Here is a 21,296-nt window from a genome sequence, read left to right as displayed (position 1 = left end):
TGGAGAGGGCACAGAGTGGGATATGGTGGGTTTGGGGCAGTTATTGCTCATCCCATGAGTCAATTCCCCAAAAACCTGGGTCAGAAATGAAAATTAATGTGACTGTTAAAATAAATCTGAAGGGTAGCTGCCTTCAGTCTGAGTCCTAAAGTTCTTCTCCACAACAGCAGGGCAAGAGGCATTTACAAAGTGAGAGCTGGGGTATTTGTATAATCCCATGACTCCGGAAGCTGGGGCTTGCAGAGCCACAGCTACAAAGGGTTGGCAGCAGGTGGCTTGGCCCCCTGCATTGGTGGCACAGGCCGGGGTGCTAGGTAGCCCATCACACCGGTCATGACCTGCGGAGGAGCAGCCCCCCCCACGCAGCCTCGCTCGGGCGGGGGGGGGGGAAGAGTAGCTCAGTATCACGTGTTCCACGTAGGTGGTGGGAAGGGTCAGGGCAATTATCCTGCCTTTCTGATAGGGCGCCCTTATACTGAATGACAGACCGAGTGGCCAATCGCGCAGCCACAGGAGGACGCACGGTGTGGAGGGGGGGAGCGGGACGCGGGAGGTGTGCGCGACCGACAGCTCCCCAGTCCAATCCCCGGGCGGGGAGCAGTTTAGCCCGCCCCTAGGGGAGGGCTGGGCCGAGACCGGGGGGCTGGCACAATGGGGGCAGAGGGAGGCGGCCGCAGCAGGAAAATGGCAGCGGCAGGAGTCGGTGCGGGGGGGCGGGTGTCTCCGGCGCTGGTGCTGGCGGCGGCCGCTCTGGGCTTCTGTGAGTGCGGGCGCGGCCGGGCGGGGCGCGGGGCGGGCGGCTCTCGGGGCTGCTGGGGCGGCGGCGAGTCCCGGGCCCGCCGGGTCCCCCGGTCGCTGCGAGGGGCCGCGGGGTGGGGGCAGCTGTGGGGGGCGGGGGCCAGGCTCTGCCCCGCCCTTGCCCCCGGCTGCCCCCGTGTGTGTGTCGGGGGGTTCGGCTGGCAGCGCCTAGCGACACATCCGCTCCCAGGAGGAGCCGTTTTAACGCGTCCATGTGCTTCGGCTCCGCGGGCGCTGTAGAGCCCTGGAGCTGCGGCCAGCAGCAGAAAATCCCCGAGGCGTCTCATCCGCCCCCCGGGCTGCGCGTGTGTTGGGGGGTGCGTGTGGGGCGGGGAGTTGAGGATGCCCCTTCATCTCTCGGGGCTGGGCGCATGGCTTGGGTGCTTCCAGCGAGAAGACGTGGGTGAAGCATTGGGGGGTTCTGCCAAGAGACGTGGGTAAACTCTGATCAGTGGCTTGGGAAATGGGGCAACCACTCCTGGGGTGTAAATTGATATACACCCCGGACACAGAATAGACGGATAGTTGTGGGGATACCAGCCAGCGTTCCTGGTAGGCTGTGTGCTTGTGCATATTGGTGCTCCTAACTGAATCTCAGGAGAGAGTCCATTGCCACCTAGCTGACTGCAGAGTGTCTACAGCTAGTTCTTCTCCCCCCGCTGGTGGTGCACATAACAATTTATTTTGCACATGGATGGAAAAAATCTGCACAACTTGAAAAGATTTGAGGGAAAAGAAGCTAGCCTGCCACTCCCCTACCGTATTTCTAGTTCCATGGTGTCCAACCAGTTCCAAAGCAGTAGCCACTTACAGTGGCTATAGCAAACTAGCCACACTCTACCAGTCAGATAGCCACCAGTGGCTAGCACATGGGATGCTATGGCTTGGAGTTTTGTAGGCATTGCCAAGTGTCAGTCTCTTGGAGAAAATTCTGTGATAAAGGGACATTGAAGGGAAATTACTTTTAATACTTTATCTGTTAGCAAGCACTAGGCTAATAAGAACAGCCATATTGGGTCAATCCAAGGTCCATCTAGACTAGTATTCTGTCTTCTGATCAGAGCCAATGCCAGGTTCCCCAGAGGGAATGAACAGAGCCGGTAATCATCAAGTGATTCATTCATTGGAGATGCAGTTACTAAAATCTGATGCTTTTGAGTTTCATTGCAATGCCTCATAAAAAGACTAGTTTGGTTTTCCCCTTAAGTAGTTTTACTGCTCGTTCTGGAATGGTGCTTTTCCAAGTTTAGTAGGAATGCATTTAAATATAACACAGTTTGTGTGTGTGTGTCCGTAAGCACTACACAATTATTGTTTAGTTATATTCTGTCTTAAGCCTAACTTTTAACAAATCTTTAAAAATGAATTGTATCAGCCAGCGTAGAGAATAGGCAACAGGGGTACATACAATATCTGTATAATGTTGAAACTTTTATTTACAGTTGTGTCCCAGGACAGATTCTGTGTGGTAGGCATTTTTGTAGAATGTTGGGAAAGTGCAGTAGGTGATGGGTGACATTTGAGAATCAGTGTCCTGTCAGGTGCAGTTAGAGAGACAGAGGGAGACAGACAGACTAGGGGCTGGCTCTGCACCTCTGGAAGGGGCAGGGCTGGGTTAGTAGGCCTCAGTGCAGCCTGGACCAAGATGTGCTATCCTCCCCAGCCCTCAGTCTTGTGGCGCTTTAACCACCACCTTGTTCTCCCTCTTTCCCTTCCCTCCAGCCCATGGAACTGAGTCAGATGACTTTTCCTTACTGTATCCAGGGGATGGCACATGAAAGAATACGTCTTATGCTTGCACATCAGGGCTGTTCCTCTCTTTGGCACTCCAAATGCAGAAGGTGGGGGCCCACAAGAGACCTTGAACACCTTTCCTTTATAGGCTTCTGCTTACAAAAATTCCCCAAGGTTACAGATTCTGTGCTCTTGGGAGAGAGGCTGCCATCATCAAATGTTTAAAAAACAAACAAACAAAAAAAAACCCCTTCTTTTTAGATCCTGGAAGAAGCACTTGAACTTCTTCCAGAGCCTTCTACCCCCAAGCTTTTACCACAAGAGAGCTTGAGGAAAAACAAACTGCAGTTTCTGATAGCTGACCTCTTAGGCATGCATACAGAGACCTGCTACTTCCTAGGACACAAGAATCAAATCATCGCCTCAAAAAAAGATGATTTTATTAATAGAACAAAAAGATATACTTAATAAAGCATACTTAGTTGCTAGGTGTTAGAGAAACTGAGAAAAGAACAGACTAAAACCCAGAGAACTTATTTCTGGGTGTAACTTAGATATAGTGAACTAGGGGCAGGGATAGGAAGATACTTGGATTTAGCGCAGAGATGCTTAACCAAACAACAAAACAAAGAAAATAACTTGATTACAACTAAATAATTTTTTCTTCTATTTATTCATGATACACTTCAAGGTCCAGTCTGCTTCCATGCCCAATATTCCTTTTAGGGATGGTAGTCCTGCGTGGATGAATTCATCTTGTTTCCAGCGGGGGCTTTTGTACATTTCAAAGGAGGAATGCGGAACTCTGCATACAGCGGGAAGTCCCGCTGACTCCGGGCTGTATAGGGGTGCCTGCTTTGAAATGCACAAGAGTTCCCAGGAGGGGCTCTTGTGCATTTCAAAGCTGTGGAAGCCATGCTATTGGCTTCCCTGACCATTTGAATCACAGAGGTGGCAGTTTCAAAGGGGCAGTGGCTGCACAGTTGCCCCTTTAAAAAGCCACCTCCGCACTTTTCAAAGGGGCAGCTGCCATTGAGCCCGGGGCCAGCTGGGGACTTCCCAGCTGACCCCAGGCTCCCTTCAGCATTTTCCCCAGGATTTGAGTTCAGCTGGAGTCTCCAGCTGGCCCTGGGTTCCAGGGAAGTGCTGTGTGGAACCTGAGTTCAGCTGGAGACTCCCCAGCTGATCCCGAGTTCTGGAGAAATGTTGTGGGGAGCCTGGAATCAGTTGTGCAGCTGCTGCTTTAGGGTTTCAAAGTGGCAGCACCTCTGTGCGGAGCTGCCACTTTGAAGTACCCCTTCCCCCCTTGCTGCCTCTATTTCATAAATAGAAGATGATCATAAATTCTTCATAAATTTATTATCTTCCATTTATGAATATCTTCTATTTATTTTAGAGGGAGTAAGGGGGGGATGGGGACTGACTAATCGACATTACTATCTGATAAGCAAATGCTTATCGGACAGTCGACTAGTCTTTAACATCCTTAGTTAATTAGCAACAATTTTAAACTTCAAGTTTAGCCAACAATTCTCAAACTGAGATTAGGTGACAGCCAACTTAAGTTTCCTTTTCTGTACTGTGCATCTCCATACTATCTGAACGTTTCAGAACATTAATGGATTTAGTCTCCTAAATTGTGAGGCAGAGATTGACTTAGGCCTGCTTTGCAGAAGATAACCAAAGCATAAAAACATTAGGGCTATGTCTAGACTGGCATGATTTTCCGCAAATACATTTGTGCAAGAGGGCTTTTTCCCCGAACGGTAGCAGCATAGTATTTGCGGAAGAACACTGACAATCTTACATTAGGTTGTCAGTGTTCTTGTGCAAATTCAAGTGGCCATTGTAGACAGCTGGCAAGTTTTTCCGCAAAAGCAACCGCTTTTACAGGAAAAACTTGCCAGTCTAGATGCAGCCTAGGTGTATGAGGTGCATATCTGTAAACAAAACCTGGATTTCTGACTCCTAGTCTAGTGTCGTCATCTCAATGGAAATTTGTTGGCTAAAGTTTATTGATTTCATTAAACAAAAGTTCACAGTATAATTCAATGGGACATCCATCAGGACTATGCATTTGTTTGACTATACATTTCAGGACCTGTCTTTTGGTTCAGCTAGACCAGAGTAACATGGCTGCATCTCTGTCTCTAAAAAAAAACCTTGATGACATGTCTCACAACATTCATATAAGTGGCTTTTTCCTTCCAAACAAAATGAAAATATGAGTAATCTGACCTTGCTCTATCATAATATTGTATCTGGGCAAAAAATGCTTTGGATGGTGGAAAGCAGGTTCATCTGTGGAATTAGGAATGTGTACCCATGTGGCCATTAATAGTAGCTTATACTTTGAGGGCAGTGGTCCCCAATGCAGTGCCCGGGGGTGCCGTGATGCCCGCCAGGGCATTTATGCGTTCCTGCCAAGTGATCAGGGCTGGCTCAAGCCATTCTTGTGCCCTGTGTGTGCCCCGCCCCCCCCAGGCACGTGGCGCGTGACTAGCCCCGCCCCACCCCGGGCGTGTGGCATGTGAGCAGCCGCGGCCCCGCCACTTCCTACTCCAGGCGTGTGAGCAGCCCCAAAAGGTTGTGAACCACTGTTTTAGGGTATTAGCAGCCTGTGTTCTATCCACATAGAAGATAAAGAAACAAAACCCAGTGTTACAGGGAAGAGAAAAGCAAAAGGTTTTTGTCCAGAAGGGTAAAAGCTGTACTGATTAACTTTCTTGAAAATGTATTTTTTTTGGTGAAAAGTGCTGGGCTGCTCATTTTGGACAGTGACATCCTCTGCCATAGAGCACTATCCTGGTGGACATGGGAGAGCTGCTTAGTCCTGTGGATCTGCATGTCTTCTCTTCCATCTGCTAAATTTACTTGACAGCTAACTTACTCTTCTGCCATTATTATTTTAATATTTTCATAATATTTAAGAACTTGAGAGAATGTGCAATTGAAATGGAAAGTACTCCCTATGTAGTTGCACAGAGTTCTTTAACAGAGGAAGTCCAAAGTGAACATTGCAAACGAGCTGTAAATCAAGTAAGATTGAACTGCAAGGAGCAGCAGAAATAGTTCACTGCAACATTTGTTTTAAAAATTGCAGTGCCCTAGAGAGGAAAGGTGACTTTAAAAAAGGTCAAGACCACCGGGAGAAGAGTTCTGTGTAGTGTGAAAGCTTGTCTCTTTCACCAACAAAAGTTGGTGAGTAGAAGATACCTCATCCATTTTGCTTTTTTTAAATAAAGTTGATTGAAAAACAGTAGTCCAAAACAAGATAATACAAGAAAGATTCTTAATCTCTCCTTGAAACACAGCAAAATCCTTCTTCATAAGGACACTCAGTATTTGGCAGATATATTAAAGAAAACATTTTCTGGAATTGGATATATTGGAATTTAATTTTAGATACAGATTCTGTTTTTAGGGACTTTATCTGTTTGAGAATGTGCTTAGTGGCTAGATGTTTCAAGGACCAAGCTTTGCAGGGAATTTAAGACTGCAGATGTTTGGACATCTGTACCACTGGCTGGAAGAAATCCTCATTCAGTTGAGAATCTGTTGCTAACACGTGTTTAACTGAACAGATGTTAGCGATATTGGGAACCCCAAGTTAGGCAACCCACCAACTGCTGACGGACAATTCACAGCATCATGTTGACAAGTTGCTGAGAGCAGGGTTAGATGATTCTGCGTTGTAGGCTGTACCAGCAGTCAGTGGGGTATATATGCTAAGGTCCCAAATGTTGCTAATGCCATTTTAGAAGTAGAAATATCAAAGTTGGAATTTTTTCAGATGTCTGAGTGAAGACCAGACAAGTGTGTGTTTTTTTTTTTTTTTTTTTTTTTTTTTTTTTTTTTTAAATCCCACTGTTATCTTGCATCTAGAGTCTAAGACTAAAGTTTACAAGATATTACCATTCCTCAAGGCAGGGATCAACAAATTATGGAAAACCCTACTCGCCAGACAAAAAGGGACTCACCACCCTCCCACACAGAAAGTGTTTTTTTAATGGCATAAATTCCTAATAAGAACAGTAATTACTAATAAGTTATTAATAAATACCACCCAAGTTAATAAATATCTTATAAACCTCTACCTTTTCTCTCTGCTGCCATGTCTCCCCTTGTTCCATCAGCTCCCCTGGTGCCTGCTCCCCCCCCAACCCCTCACCCTCCTCTGCTGTCCTGTCTCCTGCCCTTCTCACTGCCCTCAGCCTTCCTGAGACCTGCCCCCCTCCACCAGCCCTTTTCTCTCCCCCCTGTGCCCACTCCTCCAGTAGCCCCACTCTGATCATGGGAGCTGCCCCTCCTCATCCCCTCTCCTAAAACCTCCCTCTACACACCTGCCCTGCCTCTCTCCTCTGGTGCTGGTCCCTCCCCTGCAGGTGTCTGCCCTTCTGCTTCACCCCCAGAATCCCCTGGCACCTGCACCCTTTTGGTGCCTCCCCCTTCCCTCACTGCCCCTGCCCCCTTTGCCCTCTTTTTCCCTGATACCCACCCCCTCACCACCCTCTGCCCCCGTTCCCCTCATGTCCCTGTGCCCTCACAGATGCCTTTCTCCATCCTTGCCGTCCTCATGCCCACCCTTTCTTTCAAGCCTTCTCCCTGCACCACCTCCTCACCCCTTTAGCCCCCAGTGCCCTTACCTTCTCCTCTTCCAGCATAACCCTATCCCCCTTCCCACTGACACCTCCCCTCCTGCCCTTTTCCTCATTGTCTGCACTTGGCCCCCTGGAATTTGTCTCTTCTGCACCCTGTCCCTTGGTGCCTTCCCCTTTCTGCTTCTTCTTGTCCTGACCTTCCCTCCCCTCCCCTCCCCTCCCCTCAGCACAAGCCCCTTCCCCATATTTTCCCCTCCCCTCCTCTCCCCACAGCTCAGCCCAGCCCCAGCCACTCCCCCAGGGCCAGCTCTAGGTTTTTTGCTTCCCCAAGCAAAACATTTTTTGGCCGCCCCTCCCCCCTTTTTTGTTGTCTTTTACACGTTTGCATTTTGCAATGGGTTTTTTGTTTGTTTTTCGTTTTTATCCTGGCATTTTAGCCCGATAAATAGCAAATAGCATTTTCATTCGTTTTTTTCCCATAAAGGCGCTTTGAGTGAACTCCCCCTTTCACTCGCTGCTGGGTCACAGCAGCCTTTTCCCTGCCCTGTCCAGCCCCTCCCTGTGGACAAGCACCCTTCACTCCCAACCCACAGGGGGTGCAGGGACAGCACAGAGCCAAAGGGGTGCAGAGAAGAGTGCGGGACGGTACGGGGGTGGCGTGGGGAATGGGAGGCACAGAGCCGGGGGGGAGCAGGGTATGGTGGAGGCATGGGCAATGGGATGCGGAGAACGGCAGGGGCAGAGGGATTGGGGTCTAGGGGCAGTGCAGGGAATGGGCAGCACAGAGCTGGGGGGGCAGGGATTGGGGGAAGCAGGGTGCGGGGTGCAAGGGCGGCGCAGAGCAAGAGGGTCACAGGGAAGAGGGAGAGCAAGGGGTCTGGAGTGCAGGGGAGCAGGGGCGGTGTGAGGAATGGGTGGCGCCGAGACAAAGGGGAGCTGGGGCTGTGGCAGGTCTGGAGCCGGCAGGGTAGGGCCTGGCTGCGCTGTGCGCCGCAGCCAGCTCCCATGGACACGTGGCCAGAGCCGAGCTGCCGTGCCATGTCACACCAATGTCCTGGCGTCCCACCCCGCCTCCTCGTGCTGGAGTTGCATGCAGGCAGCCTGATGGCAAGAATCACCGCACTTCCCCCTTCCCAGTGGCGCTCTACTCCTCTGCCGGCCGACGGATTGGATGGGGCCGCGCCGCATGTAGTGCGGGCTTCTGCCAGCTCGTCACAACGGCCCACCGGGCCAGTCCGTCCCTGCACTTGCCAGCTGGTAAAATCTACTCGCTGCGGGCGACTGCATTTGTTGAGCCCTGAGCATGGACATATGTAATTTTTGAAGAAATACGTGAACACATTAAGACACAGGTCAGGTTTGTGGCATTTTTCTTTGATATCCGTGAAATTAATGTTGCACACCTCCCAATTGCGTAATAGGCTTGAAAAAGTGCCATATGTACACCTAAAGCAGTGATCTCCAACCTTTTTAACCACACAATCACTTTTTCAATTTAAGTGCAATATAAGATCTACCTCAAATCCAAATACCCTTGCTCCACTTCCTTCCCACCCCATCTTTTAGGCCTTGCCCCTCTTACACTCCTTCTCTGAGGCCTCACCCTGCTCACTCAATCTCTCTTCCTCACTCGCTTTCACTAGGTTGGTGTAGGGGGTTGAGGTACAGGGTCTGGTCTTGGACCAAGAGGTTTTGGATTGTGGGCAGGGCTCTGGACTTAGCCCAGGGTGGAGCATTGGGGTCCAGGAGGGGCTATAGGATGCAAACTTGGGGAAGGAGTTTGGGTGCAGGGGGACTGGCGTCTAGGGCAGGAGGTTGGGTATAGGCAGAGGTTCAGGGCTGCGACAAGGTTGGACGAAGCAGGTTTGGGCTGGGCACTGTTTAACTGAGATGGCTTCCGGGTGGTGGAGCAGTGGAGCTAAGGCAGGCTTTCTTGTACCCTGGCCCTGCACCACTCCTGAAAGCAGCTGGAGTGTACAGCAATGGCTCCATGGTGTCATGTGCTGCCCCATATCTACAGGCACTGAGCCCACAGCTTCTAGTGGCCACAATTCCCCATTACTGATCAATGGAAGCTGCAGGAGCCGTGTTTGCAGGAAAGGATAGCATGTGGCAACCCCTTGCTCTGCCTCTCTTGGGCTGCAGGGACTTGCCAGTCAGTTCCAGGAGTAGCAATTACCATAGGGATAAGTACTCCAGTCATGACAGGTTAGGCATTTTTGAGCTCACTATTCAAAGAATTAAATTTAAGCATAAGAGAAATGAAAGGGATGTTTACAGTCGTCGACAAAACTGCTGAGTTCTCTCGACGTTATGTTGACAGAACCCAGTGGCAGTGTAGACGCAGGTATAGTTTTGTCGACAAAAGTCCACTTTTAGCGACAAAACCCTGTAGTCTAGACACACCCTTAAACAGGATTTTGCGTCTCTAGTTGCAAGATTCTGATGGTTTCTGGATGTGTAGATTTTTCCTACCAGTATTAATAAAGTGACACGCACATAAGATAAGGGCACGTGAAGGGGATGTGTGACTATGCCCTCCTACTACTTACATGCCCAGTGCATACACAAAACATTGACTGAGAGCCATGTGCTCCTTCTGCATTCAATCAAAGTGCTGCTACAACTCAATCATACCCTGAAAATTCTAGATACATGAGCACAGTTCACAAAACTACCCATCTTGGTCACAACAATCTTGTGCCACTAAGATGGAGGGCCACACATTCAACCCACTCAGTAGCCTAGGTTGCCCATTATTCCTATATAATATAGAGCAGTGGTTCCCAAATTTTGATATCGGGGAGCAGCAAACCCATTCACAAACTTTTGATGAACCAGAGACATTTTATTTGCATATTTATTGTGCAAATGATGAATGAACAGGCAAATGAAACATTAGCGGTCCACCAAAAGTGGTCAGTACCAGCCCTAACCCTAGAGACCCCCATCCCTCCACTACCCCCCAGCACCAGCCACTGACCCCAGAGTCCCCTGCACCCAACCCCTCCAGTGCCAGCCTCACACCATCAGAGCCCTCAGTGCCAGCCCCCCTACCAAACACCTTAGTGCCAGCCATCCACCCCTTATAGCCCACCACCACACACTCCCAGCCTTCTGTTTCCAGAGCCCCACTGCACCCAATGCCCACAGAGCTTTCCTCAATGCTACCCTGTCCACAGAGCCCCCCTGATAGCAGCCCTACCTCTATAGCCCCCCACTACTAGCTCAGCCTCCAGACACACACCCTCCAGCACTAGCCCCGCCCTTGGTGCTCCCAGTGCCTGCCCTGCCCCCTCACCTAACCCTGTGTTGCTGTCCATGCCATGACAGGTCTGGGGACCAGGGCTGGGGTACACCACCCGGTGCCTTCCCTCCCGCCACAGCTGTTGGGAGAGGCATGTTCTGCCCTGCCTTTCAGCCAACCGGCACTGATCTGGGGCAGGGTCTCCTCTGGCTGCAGAATAGCACTTCCCTGCATGGCACTGGGTATCCTCTGGAAGCAGAAGCGTGTTTCCCTGCATGACAGGAGAGCGGCTCTGTGCAGCTCTCCCGCTTGCACAGGGAAGCGTTCTTTTGCAGCCAGAAAAGAACCCACCCCTGTCCCCCCCCAGTCACAGCAAGAGCGGTGTACCCTAGCCCCAGCGCCACCCCAGTGGTTGGGAACCACTGATATAGAGAAGTGGTTTTCCACCGGTGGTACCTGTACCCTTAGGGGTACACGAGAGAAGTCTGGGAGACAAGACATGGGGCAACTTTGTTTCAACAGCCTTTAGGTCAGTGGTCACCAACCAGTAGATCAGGATCTACCAGTAGAACTTGGAGCCTCTGACAGGTGATCTTGACTGGTTTGCCCAGGAAACTATCAAGTGCTGGCACTTCAGTTGCCCCTCCATTCACCGTCCTGCTGCTCCTCTCCTCTGCCTTGGAGTTGCATCCTTGGGGAACTCCTGCTTGCTGTGTAGGGTGTGGGAGGGAGAAGGGGGGATGCTGATGTCAGGGTGTACGCTTTGTATGCTATCTCCATAAAAAGAAAGGGAATGGAGTGAGCTTGGCAATGCAGATCTGTCACTCTGTGTCTGTCACTCTCACCAACACATACTCCATCACTCATCTCCCAACCCAACATGCATGTGGGGGGTTATTGTTACTTTTACTGCCTGCAAAGTGTTTTTTCAGATTTTGGCAGCTTGCTTTGTCGACAGAACTGGATGTAGTCTAGATGCTCTTTGTCGACAGAAACTTTGTCGACAGTATCTATCGACAAAACTTCTGTCGACAAAAGCCTGTAGTCTAGATGTACCCTAATTGGTTAGCTGATTAAAAGTGATGTTTAACTGGTTAACCTTTCACATCCCTACTGGCATCCCCGTGTGGTCACGGTAAACAAAATGTTTCTCGGACACACACAACCCCCCATGGGCTGGAGGTTGCCCACCACTGTACTGTAGGGTCCACTAAGCAATGCTCCATCTTGATGAGAATTTTGTTATGGTGGCATTTAGTCATCACAGGATTCCCTTGTATTTTAAGAATGAAGGTGGCTGCAGTGTGTGCTCCATCTCTTATAAACTTGATGCAGTTCTTGGGACCATGTAGCTCTTGAGATTCTAAGTGGGGCAAAGATTGGGCATTAAAACAACTGAGTAAAAGGCTTCTCACAACAAGGAACCTTGCCAGTAAATGTTGTCTACTCATTGTAAAGATAAAGGTGGGACTTCAAGACACTTGTGAAATGCCTGAAGCTGTACCAATGCATACATTTTCATCCTTTTTCACCCTTAATGCCATTCTTTGACATGTACAGTTTTTAAAGTATTTCAAGCAGTATTGTAGTTAATCTTTGTAGTTTGGGGAGTGTCTTCTATAAGAAAATAACTGAAATTATAGTTAAATATAGGTAATCATAGTTGATATACAACTTGTTGTGGTTTATAAACTAACACTTAGTCTTGAATAAAAAAGGAACAAAGCTCTTGTTTATATAGAACATAGAAAATGGTAGCTGTTTCCTTCCCGGGTTTGCCTTACCAGTGACTCCTCAGTTACACATAGGAGGGCATGAAGACTCAACAAATCCACTGAATCAACTTTTTTGTGATTAAAGACTGCCTTCTGTGGAATTATTTGACCTCCTTAGACTCACCTCATGATTTTTTTCCCTCTGCTGCTCCTCTTTCTACACTCTTCATCACCAGTCTCTTCTGTCTTCCTTTATGGTCTAACTGTAGCTATTGTCAATGCAAGAGCCTTCTCAGCAGCAACTATTACCCTGAACATCATTCAGTTGTATCTCTTCATCTCTGTCTTTAAGTGTTTACCTTATTGCTGCCATCCCCTAACTTCTCTTAGAAAATAAAAAATGTAGTTGCAAACTTTATGAATATGTATTGGTAGGAATGATCCTGAACACAGCCAAATGAGGCAGAATTGTTGTAAGCAAAACTCAAGAAATAATTATTCTGTTGTATTCTGTGCTGATTAGACTTCATCAGAGTGTCTAGTTCTGGGCAGCACATTTTGGGAAACGTGGACAAATCAGAAGGTCCAGAGAAAAGCAACAACAATTATTAGGGATCTAGGAAACATGACCAATGAGAGAAGATAGAAAGAATTGGGTTTGTTTAGTCTGGAAAATAGAAGACTGAGGGGGGGATGTAATAGCTTTCAGATACCTAAAAAGTTGTTATAAGGAGAAGGGAGAGAAACTATTCTCAACCTCTGGTGATAGAACAAAAGCAATGTGCTTAAATTGCAGCAATGGAGGGTTAGATTGGACATTAGAAAAACTTCCTGTCAGGGTGGGTAAGCATTGAAATGAATTGCCTAGGGAGGTTGTGGAATCTGTCACTGGAAATTTTTAAGAGCAGGTTAAACATCTGCCAGGGATAATCTACATGGTGCTTGGTCCTGCCATGAGTGCAGGGGACTGGACTTGATGACCTTTTGAGGTCCTTCCAGGTCTAGTATTGTATGATTTGTTGCTAACTAGAAAACCTAATAGAGTTTCTGATGACTAGAGCCTGCAGATCTGCAGATATTGGCTTTATATCAGCAGTTCTTTTCTTCAGATACAGATGTGAATACAAATTGTGTGTCTGCATAGGACTCTAGTGGTGATCCTTCAATGCCAGGGTTGGATGAAAATCATGCTAAGGCTCTAAGTATTCAACATTTGCCTGCCTTCACTAGAAAGAAGGGATTAGCTATTGAGTCAACTCACTTGAGGTAAATTCTTACTGAAGACAAGGCAGACTGGAGTTTTCAAAAGAATTGAGGGTGTTAGACTAGCCCTCTCTCAGCTTTCACACACTAGCACCTTCGTTTACAACAGGAGGAAATCAAATCTTGTGAAAACACAAACATGAATTGTCTTGACTGGGATAGGAGGGGAGTCTGTGTTCTTGTTTTGAGCTGTTAAGAACTGCTCTCTTCCTTAGGAGGACAAAGCCTCAGTAGTGGGTGGTGGGATTGCTGTCCCCTGCAGAATTTTGCACTAATTACCACATTGGTTACTTAAACCTACATCTGCCAGCAGAACTTATTACTCTGGGACCTAGACCAATCCTGTGACATCACTTCAACACATGACATCCAGACCTTCACTTGCCCTTTTATCTTACTTTATTTAGTTACCTTATTAACATCCTATTTACTTCAATCTTTTGACTTCTCTTTAACCTTATTTCACTAAATTTTACACATACTGTGTGAAAGTTATCTCTGCCCTTTGTTGGATTATCATAGGACCCTTTGTGCTAGGCATAAAACAAAGATGGTCCCTGCCTCAAAAGTTTACGCTGTGGTTATGTCTACAACTACAGCCTATGTTGGCAAAACATGTCTGTGAATATTCCATCCCCTTGAGAGACCTAAGTTACACTGACCCAAGCATTCATGTGTACAGTACCATGTCAGCAGCAGAACTTCTCTCACCATCGTAGTTGGCTGCTTGCAGAGGTGAGTTTTTTTTTATGCTTATGGGAGAGATGTCATGCTGTGTGTATAGACAATAGCCTACTATGTATAGCTGAGACAGATGGTGGAATATAAGGAAACCTTATTGGTCAACATGATAGTGCTTCCAACACAGCAAGGGTCTTTTTCGTAGCCATCATGGCAAAAGGGGATAATGGAGCAGCATTGCAGATGTTTATAGGACGTTCCTAAATGTGAAGAGTGAGATACGCAGGGAGTACAAAGATGCTTGAGAGTTTAACAAGTAGGTTGCAGAGGCTGGCCAAGTGAAGATGGAGAGCTGAGAGCTCAGTAGGAAATGAGATGATTGGTAGGGTGAGGATGGGCTGTGGAGGGCGTTGAAAGTGAATGCAAGTAGCTTGCATTTGATGTGATAGAGAAGGGAGAGCCAGTGGAGGGATTTAAAGATATGGGGTAGAAAAAATAGATTTGCAGCAGCATTCTATGCAGACTAGAGTAAAGAGAGATTGCTTTTGTCAAGGCCAGACAAAAGGTTGTTTCAGTGATTGAGACATGATGAGATCGTAGACAAGAGTCTGGTTGTGTGACTGTATAGGAAAGGCAATATCTTGGTATCATGAGCTTTTGTGAGCACAACCCAATTCTTCCTTTCTACATGATATCCATCTACATTTTTTTTGTTGGTCTCTAAGGTGCTATAGAACTATGTTGTATGTTAAGGGTTTTTTTTTCAATGAAAGTTAGTCTGGATCGGGATGGCCAACCCACGGCTCGCGAGCCGCATGCGGCTCTTCGAAGGAAAAATTGCAGCTCCTGCACCCACAGCTCAGCTCCCGCACCCACAGCTGTTCTGTGTTCCCCAGCTCTGACCTTTTTTCCTTGTCTGGTCAGGGTGCTGCTTGGGGCAGCAAGATCGGACACTGTGGCCGACAGAAGTTGCTTGGGCTTCATGTGGCTCTTGAAGAGGCAGCTTTTTTTGCTCAATGTTTTTCCCTTGGCTCTTTGCGCTCTATCAGCCACTATTTTGGTTTTGTCTTTAACGGGTTGGCCACCCTTGGTCTGGATTACAGGGTTTCTTTGGATCTTCCCTCCCATCTTCTATCATTCTTCTTATACCAGTCTTCTGGTTCCTGGCCCTCCAATGTTTTTTGGCTCATCAGCTCAGCGTATATCAGTATATAACTTCACCTTTTGGTTACAATACATGCTATCACCTCTCATTTTCCCCAGTCCACATAACAGTGACACTTAGGCTTTCCCACTCCTGCCACTATGGCCTCTTCATAAGCTGTTACCCGGTGGATAATAGCTTAATGAGAAATGAAAGAAGGAAAAACATACAGGACAGCTTTCTAAGCAAACTATGAGCTTGTTTTGCCATAAGACCACTTGGTCTAATTCGTCAAAGACTAACATTAATTTTTAGAGTCTGAAATGAGTAACTTAACTTGGAAACCATTTTGGTCTTGAACCTCTGTTCCGGTTAGCAACTGTAGTTACTCTGAATAACTTTCCATTCCCTCCCTACAACAGGATGATTGCAATGGAATCTGCCTCTGAGACGTGAGGAGGGCCTAGTAACTATACTGTGATGATAATTAGACTGCCGAATTGCTGCTGATAGGGTCATTTATGACTATCCACCAGAGAGGCTTTTGTCACTGCTTGGACTGGCAAAGTAAACCTGTGATAAGTTGGTTGTATTAACCTATCTGAAGATTATTTCTAGCAGAGAAAAAGTGGACCTGCACATAGTGGTGTGTCTTAATTGAGATTTACATTGCCACAAGAAATGTTTAAGTTCATTTAACTTTACCAGTGACTCTCTTGTCTTGTTTAATGCCACATGGCAGAATATGGACTTGTATTTGGTATCTCAACTTTCCCTTGGGTGTGTCTGCCAGCTATTTCTAGAAGGTTGGTCTGTGATTCTGCTGGTGGTTCTGCCTTTTTGTATTCATTCTTGTCTTGATTACACCAAATGGAGAACTTTCTTCTGTAATAACTATTTGGCTCCATTTTCCTGCATAGAAAAGAGCTTGAACATAATTTCTTGCTCTTCAAACCTACCACTATAGACACTAGGATTCTCATGACAAATTTGTGGCCTCAGAGTGCAGCCACCAACTCTTGCTCGTGGCCACTCTCACTTTTAACTAAAATACTTAATTAGCTTAAGGAAAAACAAATGTGTACACATATATTGCAATCATAGCAACATATTTAGAGCTAGCTAGTAAATCTGTGGAAAAGTGATATTACAAGACATACTTAGTGCTTTTCATAACAGATTTAGCCTCAGCAAGTTTTGGGACAAATTAAGCCCTGGGTGGAGAGAGATGAGGGGAGGCAGTGGGAGGCTGGAGCCTGAAGCCACCCAGCCAGAGCCTGCCACTTCACTACCTTAAGACTAAAGCCCAAAGCCTGAACCCCTCAACGCACTTGGGTAGGTGAGAAACTCACTGGCTGCCTGCTCCTCCAGTGTTGGGCCCTGAGGGGCTGCTGTTGCTTCTCCCTCAAATTCCAAGTCTGCTTATGAAAAGGAGAAATTTGGCTTGATTTTTGGATGTATTGGCTTGTTGGGCTTGTAAGGGCTTTAAAATAGCTTGTTGCTGGTCTGGTGTGTGGTTTTTTTTTGTGGGGGAGAGAGGGGACAGGAGCCAGCCAGAAAGCTTGAATAGGGTTTAGCTCCAGCTGCTGCATGGGTGTGTGTGGAGGATGTGGCCAGAAGAAAAGTCCCCAGTGGCAGCATTTGAGAAATGCTGCCCTAGAGTTGTGGGTGATGTTTAGAAAAACTGCACTTGCATCTGAGGCTTCCAGCCAAGCTACTAGCTTCTGCATTTAGGCAGAGATCCGGAAATTGAGTAAGGCACTTTTAAGCCATAGTTTGCGGTAGAATAGGAACCTGCTCTTCAGCTGACTAGTTCCTAATAGAGAATGGAAGGGGGAGAAGGAGACTTTTTGTAGGTGCAGTGGCTTAAGGGAGGGCAAGTTTGGACTAAATACCAATCTGAATTATTAGCTAACTTTGCAGTTGGGCCCTAATGCATTTTACTGTCCTTTAACCTCTAGGTCCATGGTCACCAACCGGTTGCTCGCGAGCTACTGGTCGATCTCGAGCTACTGGTCGATCTCGAGGCCTCGACCAGTTTCTCGCAAGGCGTCCTGTAAGCCCCGCCCCGCCCCCATTTCCCTCCCCCCCTCCCCTCCCCAGAAGCCCCACTACTTCCTCCGTCTACTCTGGAGGTTAGTGTCGGCTTCCGGCGCGCTGGGGTTTGGCCCGCGGGGCTTCCCGGCGCAGGTAGGGGGGTTGGCTCCCTGGGCAGGCGTGTGCGCGCGCGCGAGGCTTTCCTGCACGGGAGGGCGGCGGGGGGTTGGCCCCGGGGCAGGTGAGCGCGCACAGGGTTTCCCTGCGTGGAGGGGGGAGTTGGCCCCGGGGCAGGCGCGCACGCATGGCTTTCCCTCTGCGGGTGGGGGGGGTCGGCCCCCTGGGGAGGTGCACGCGAGGCTTTCCTGCACGGGTTTGGATCCGGGGCAGGCACGCGCACCAGGCTTTCCTACGGGGGGGGAGGGAGTTGGCCCTGGGGCAGGTGAGCGCGCGCGGGGCTTCCCTGCGCGGGTGGGGGGTTGGCCCCCTGGGCAGACACGTGCTGGTTTCCGGGGGGTGGGGAATTCTGGGAGGAGGGAGATGCAGGGAACTCTCTGCCTCCACTGGCATCCCACTCCCCTGTCCTCAACTACAGAATGCTGTCCCCATTCCTGTCCCCACTCCCCGAATTCTGTCCCCATTCGCGTCCCCACTCCCCGAACTCTGTCCGTACTCCTGTCCCCACTCCCTGAACTCTGTCCCCACTGGCACTCTGTCCCCTGCTGCAGAACCCTGTCCTCTGCCCTCCCAGCACCCTGTTCCCTCTCCGCTGCCCCCAGCCACAGTACTCTGTCCCCACAAAATGTATAATTATAAATTCTTCATTTTAGATTTAAATAGCATGAATAAAAAACAGACCATTTATTTCATAACTATAAACACATGATTTTAATTGTGATTTTAATGTATGTATCGCATAATTTAAAAATAAACTGTTTATCAGAGTGTAAGTAAGGGCTGGGGATAGCAAGTGATGGACAGGAGGAGAATAGAGAGGGCGGGGCTTCAAGGAAGGGGAGGGGCTTCAAGGAAGGGGCGGGGCGGTAGATCTTCACCTGTTCTGAGATTTAAAAAGTGATCTTGGGTGTAAAAAGGTTGGAGACCACTGCTCTAGGTTGTATTGGAGGGGGAAAATCTAGCTTCCCTGCAGAACTTAAATAGACTTGCTTGAGTTGTGGGGAAGCTGTACCATATTGTTCTGCCTGCAAGTAAGGGTAACTTCATTTGAGGATAGGATTTAGAGATCAGCTTGTTTAGTAGAGCACAACCCAGGAGTAGGGAACCTCTTTTGGATCAGAAGCTGCAGACCCACAGAAAAAATCAGTCATGGTCCACACAAGTCAGAAGCAGCAAAACAAAAAAACCAACCCCCACCCCCATTTTCTTCACACACCACAGCCTAGAGGACATAGGCTAGTAAATTTTGTGCTCCCACCCTCAAGTTCTGTGGTAGGGCCAAAAACAAGCTCAGTGTGGGAAACAGGCTTGGGGTCTGGGGTTTGGGTGGGAGGGAAGATGTGGAAGTTGATTGGTGGGTCTGGGAGTGTGATAGGGTGCAGGAGTGGATTACAGGCAGTATTAGCCTTGTCCAGTCAGTTAGCTGCCTTCACAGAGCCCTGAGCCTCTGACCGGGTGGGGCTGACTAATCACCTGTGAAACTCTGCTGCCATGCAGCTTAGAGGGAACACTGGTTACGGGGGCTGGGTGGGAGGCCACAGGGCTTGAGTACCAGCTCCCTAATTATGGGTGGGGGAGCCTCAAGCCTCTTGGGCCAGACCCAGGCAAGCTGGGGGCTGAATCCGGCCACAGGATTGTAGGTTCTCCATCCTGGCACAGCCTGTGGGAATGCCAGATACTGGTATCAAATTCTGCCTTTAGCAGCACTCTAAACTGTTTTTTTTTTTAAAAAGGAGATATGCAAATTAGTGCTGAATTTGCATAACTTCCAATTGCTTTTTCGACAAAGTAGTCTGGATGTAGTTTTTTTAGGGAAAAAACCCTTTTGAAAAACTGCATAAACTTCCTTTTTTAGGAAGAGTGGTTTTTGGAGTGGACGGACAGCTCCAGCCCCACTGCCAGAACAGCATGTTGCCCAAGGGAGCTGCTGCACCCCCGACTCTGCTGCCAGGTGGCACGTGGCCCCGATCACGCCGCTTCTGCTGGATGCCACGGCTGGCTTCTGCTCCCAGGCTGCTGCGGCCTTGGCCCCACTGCTGGGCGGCAGGCAGCCCCAATCAAGCTGCTATCACCGCTGCACCTGGGCTGCTGCAGCCCAGCCACCTCCCAGGCTGACATGGCCCAGCCAGGCGTCCCCTCTTGGGCTGCTGTGGTCTCAGCCCCGCTGTTGGGTGGCAGACAGTCCTATTTGTGCTCCACCCAGGGTGCTCTAGCCCTGCTGCTACGTACTCGCAGGTTTGCACCGGGCTTCCAGCTGTTGACCTGCCTGACCCGGTGTCTCATTCAGGAATGTCCGTGGTCATGCTGGACAATGGATGTTGCTGGACCAGAGAATCCCTATTTGAGATGTGCAATCTGTACTAGCATAGCAAACAGGACCTAAACTTTCAGTTTCCTTTCTTTTTAAATGTATTGGTCCAGTAAAATTTCTGTCAAACTGAAAATAGTCTGGTGGGTTTATTTTGTTGGGTTTTTCTGAAGGAGAAAACCCTTTCATGGTTCAGTTGTTGTTGGACTGCAGAACAAAAGACATTAGGAACTTGATCAATATCACTTGCAGGGGCATGCTAACTCTTCAGAGTCAAATGTCTTAAAAGCATGTCCTGGTTTCTGGGGCTGTAATGTGTTTATCCGAAGGTAGTTTTTAAATCTTGCCTGAGATGGATAGAGAAGACAAATGCCATATATGAGATCAGAGGTTCACTTTAACTGAAGGACCTTAGGACAGTCCCAGAAGTGAAAGGATTACATAGGCCTTTCTTGTTAGATACCTTCTTAATACTGAAATCTGAATTTCCCTGTATTCTGGTGAAGTGTAGCTGGATTATGACCAGCACCAGGTGAATTATGCTGCTTAAGGTAACCCTGAGTTCTTTCAGGCTCATGACTCCTGACTGTTGCAGGGAGTGATGGGAAAGGAGAGCTGAGTGGTCTTCTATATCACAGTCCTCTGACTTCTGCTTGGGATTTGAGGATATGGTTATAGATTTAATGAGGCTGGGATCAGGGTTGGCTGGAGAATATAAAAGGGAGCTGTCTTTGTACCTGAGCATAATGCAGTTACGTTGCTGCAGGGTTCAAGTCTATAACAGTCAAATCTTTAGTGAAGTTACAACTTTTTTCTTTGCTGTATTGTGTATGAGCTATTGCTGGCTGCTTATGTAATTCAAGGGGTTGCTACCTTCTCCTGGCCTTATCACAATGCTATTAAAGCATCAGGGAGTGTAGCTAATGAGAATAAACTAACCATTTTGGGATGGCTTTGATGTGGTCAACTGGGAATCTTAGTTTAGACATGAGGAAGCAAAGTCCATGTTCAAACTAATTGGGAAACCTGGCTTCTGTTCTAGGAATGAAAAGTTAATATCCAAGTATACAACAGATCCTCAGTAACACACTTGCTTAGTAAGTATGGGCTGAAGAGGGAGATGAGGCTTTTCTTCACCATGCTTACAAGGGCTAGTTATGTACAACAGTGGCTTCTTGGAATAAGCAGGTCAGTGCTTACCCCTTTCTACTGGGAGCAATGAATCTCCTGTCCCCAGTACAGGAAAGCTGTATGTCAAGACTGACTTTTTATTCCCACATTATTGTTGAGGGAATATTGCTTGCTCTGTGTGTGGGGGGAGAGGAGAGGGAAGAGGGAAAGGATGGGGGAGGGAGTTTACCTTAAAAGGAGATTTGTTCTGTGGCTTGGACTTGAAACAGTGGGTTTTCTTTTACCATAATATCCACTCCATTAGCAGAAAAATCTACTTACAGCGCTGTAGCTATGTATTCATTGAATTACCAGAAGACCTCGTATGTGTTCAGAATAAACATTTGGTGGTAGGGATCCAAGCAAAGGAGTATTTCATGGCCAGTATTTAGATTATATGTAAGGGAAAAGGAAAGCTCTG

The 21,296-nt window shown here is 48.1% G+C and overlaps 1 protein-coding gene across 2 annotated transcripts in view; it reads left to right on the top strand.

Annotated features, from left to right (window-relative positions):
* Positions 1–607: 607 nt before the first annotated feature.
* Positions 608–21,296, top strand: part of MPZL1 (myelin protein zero like 1) — a 61,668-nt gene continuing 40,979 nt past the window's right edge. The window contains exon 1 of one of the 2 annotated variants that reach the window (XM_075909088.1): positions 608–760. In XM_075909088.1, the coding sequence (XP_075765203.1) occupies positions 652–760 (109 nt within the window). In that variant the 5' untranslated portion in view covers positions 608–651. Of the gene's footprint in view, positions 761–20,783; positions 20,803–21,296 lie in introns of those variants that run through there. The other variant, XM_075909093.1, reaches the window with a different exon arrangement.

This window comes from Pelodiscus sinensis, chromosome 1 (genome assembly GCF_049634645.1).
Source record: "Pelodiscus sinensis isolate JC-2024 chromosome 1, ASM4963464v1, whole genome shotgun sequence".
In the NCBI taxonomy this organism is placed as follows: Eukaryota; Metazoa; Chordata; order Testudines; family Trionychidae; genus Pelodiscus; species Pelodiscus sinensis.
The sequence above is the reverse complement of the archived record's forward strand: the minus strand, read 5'-3'. Positions and strand labels throughout refer to the sequence as shown.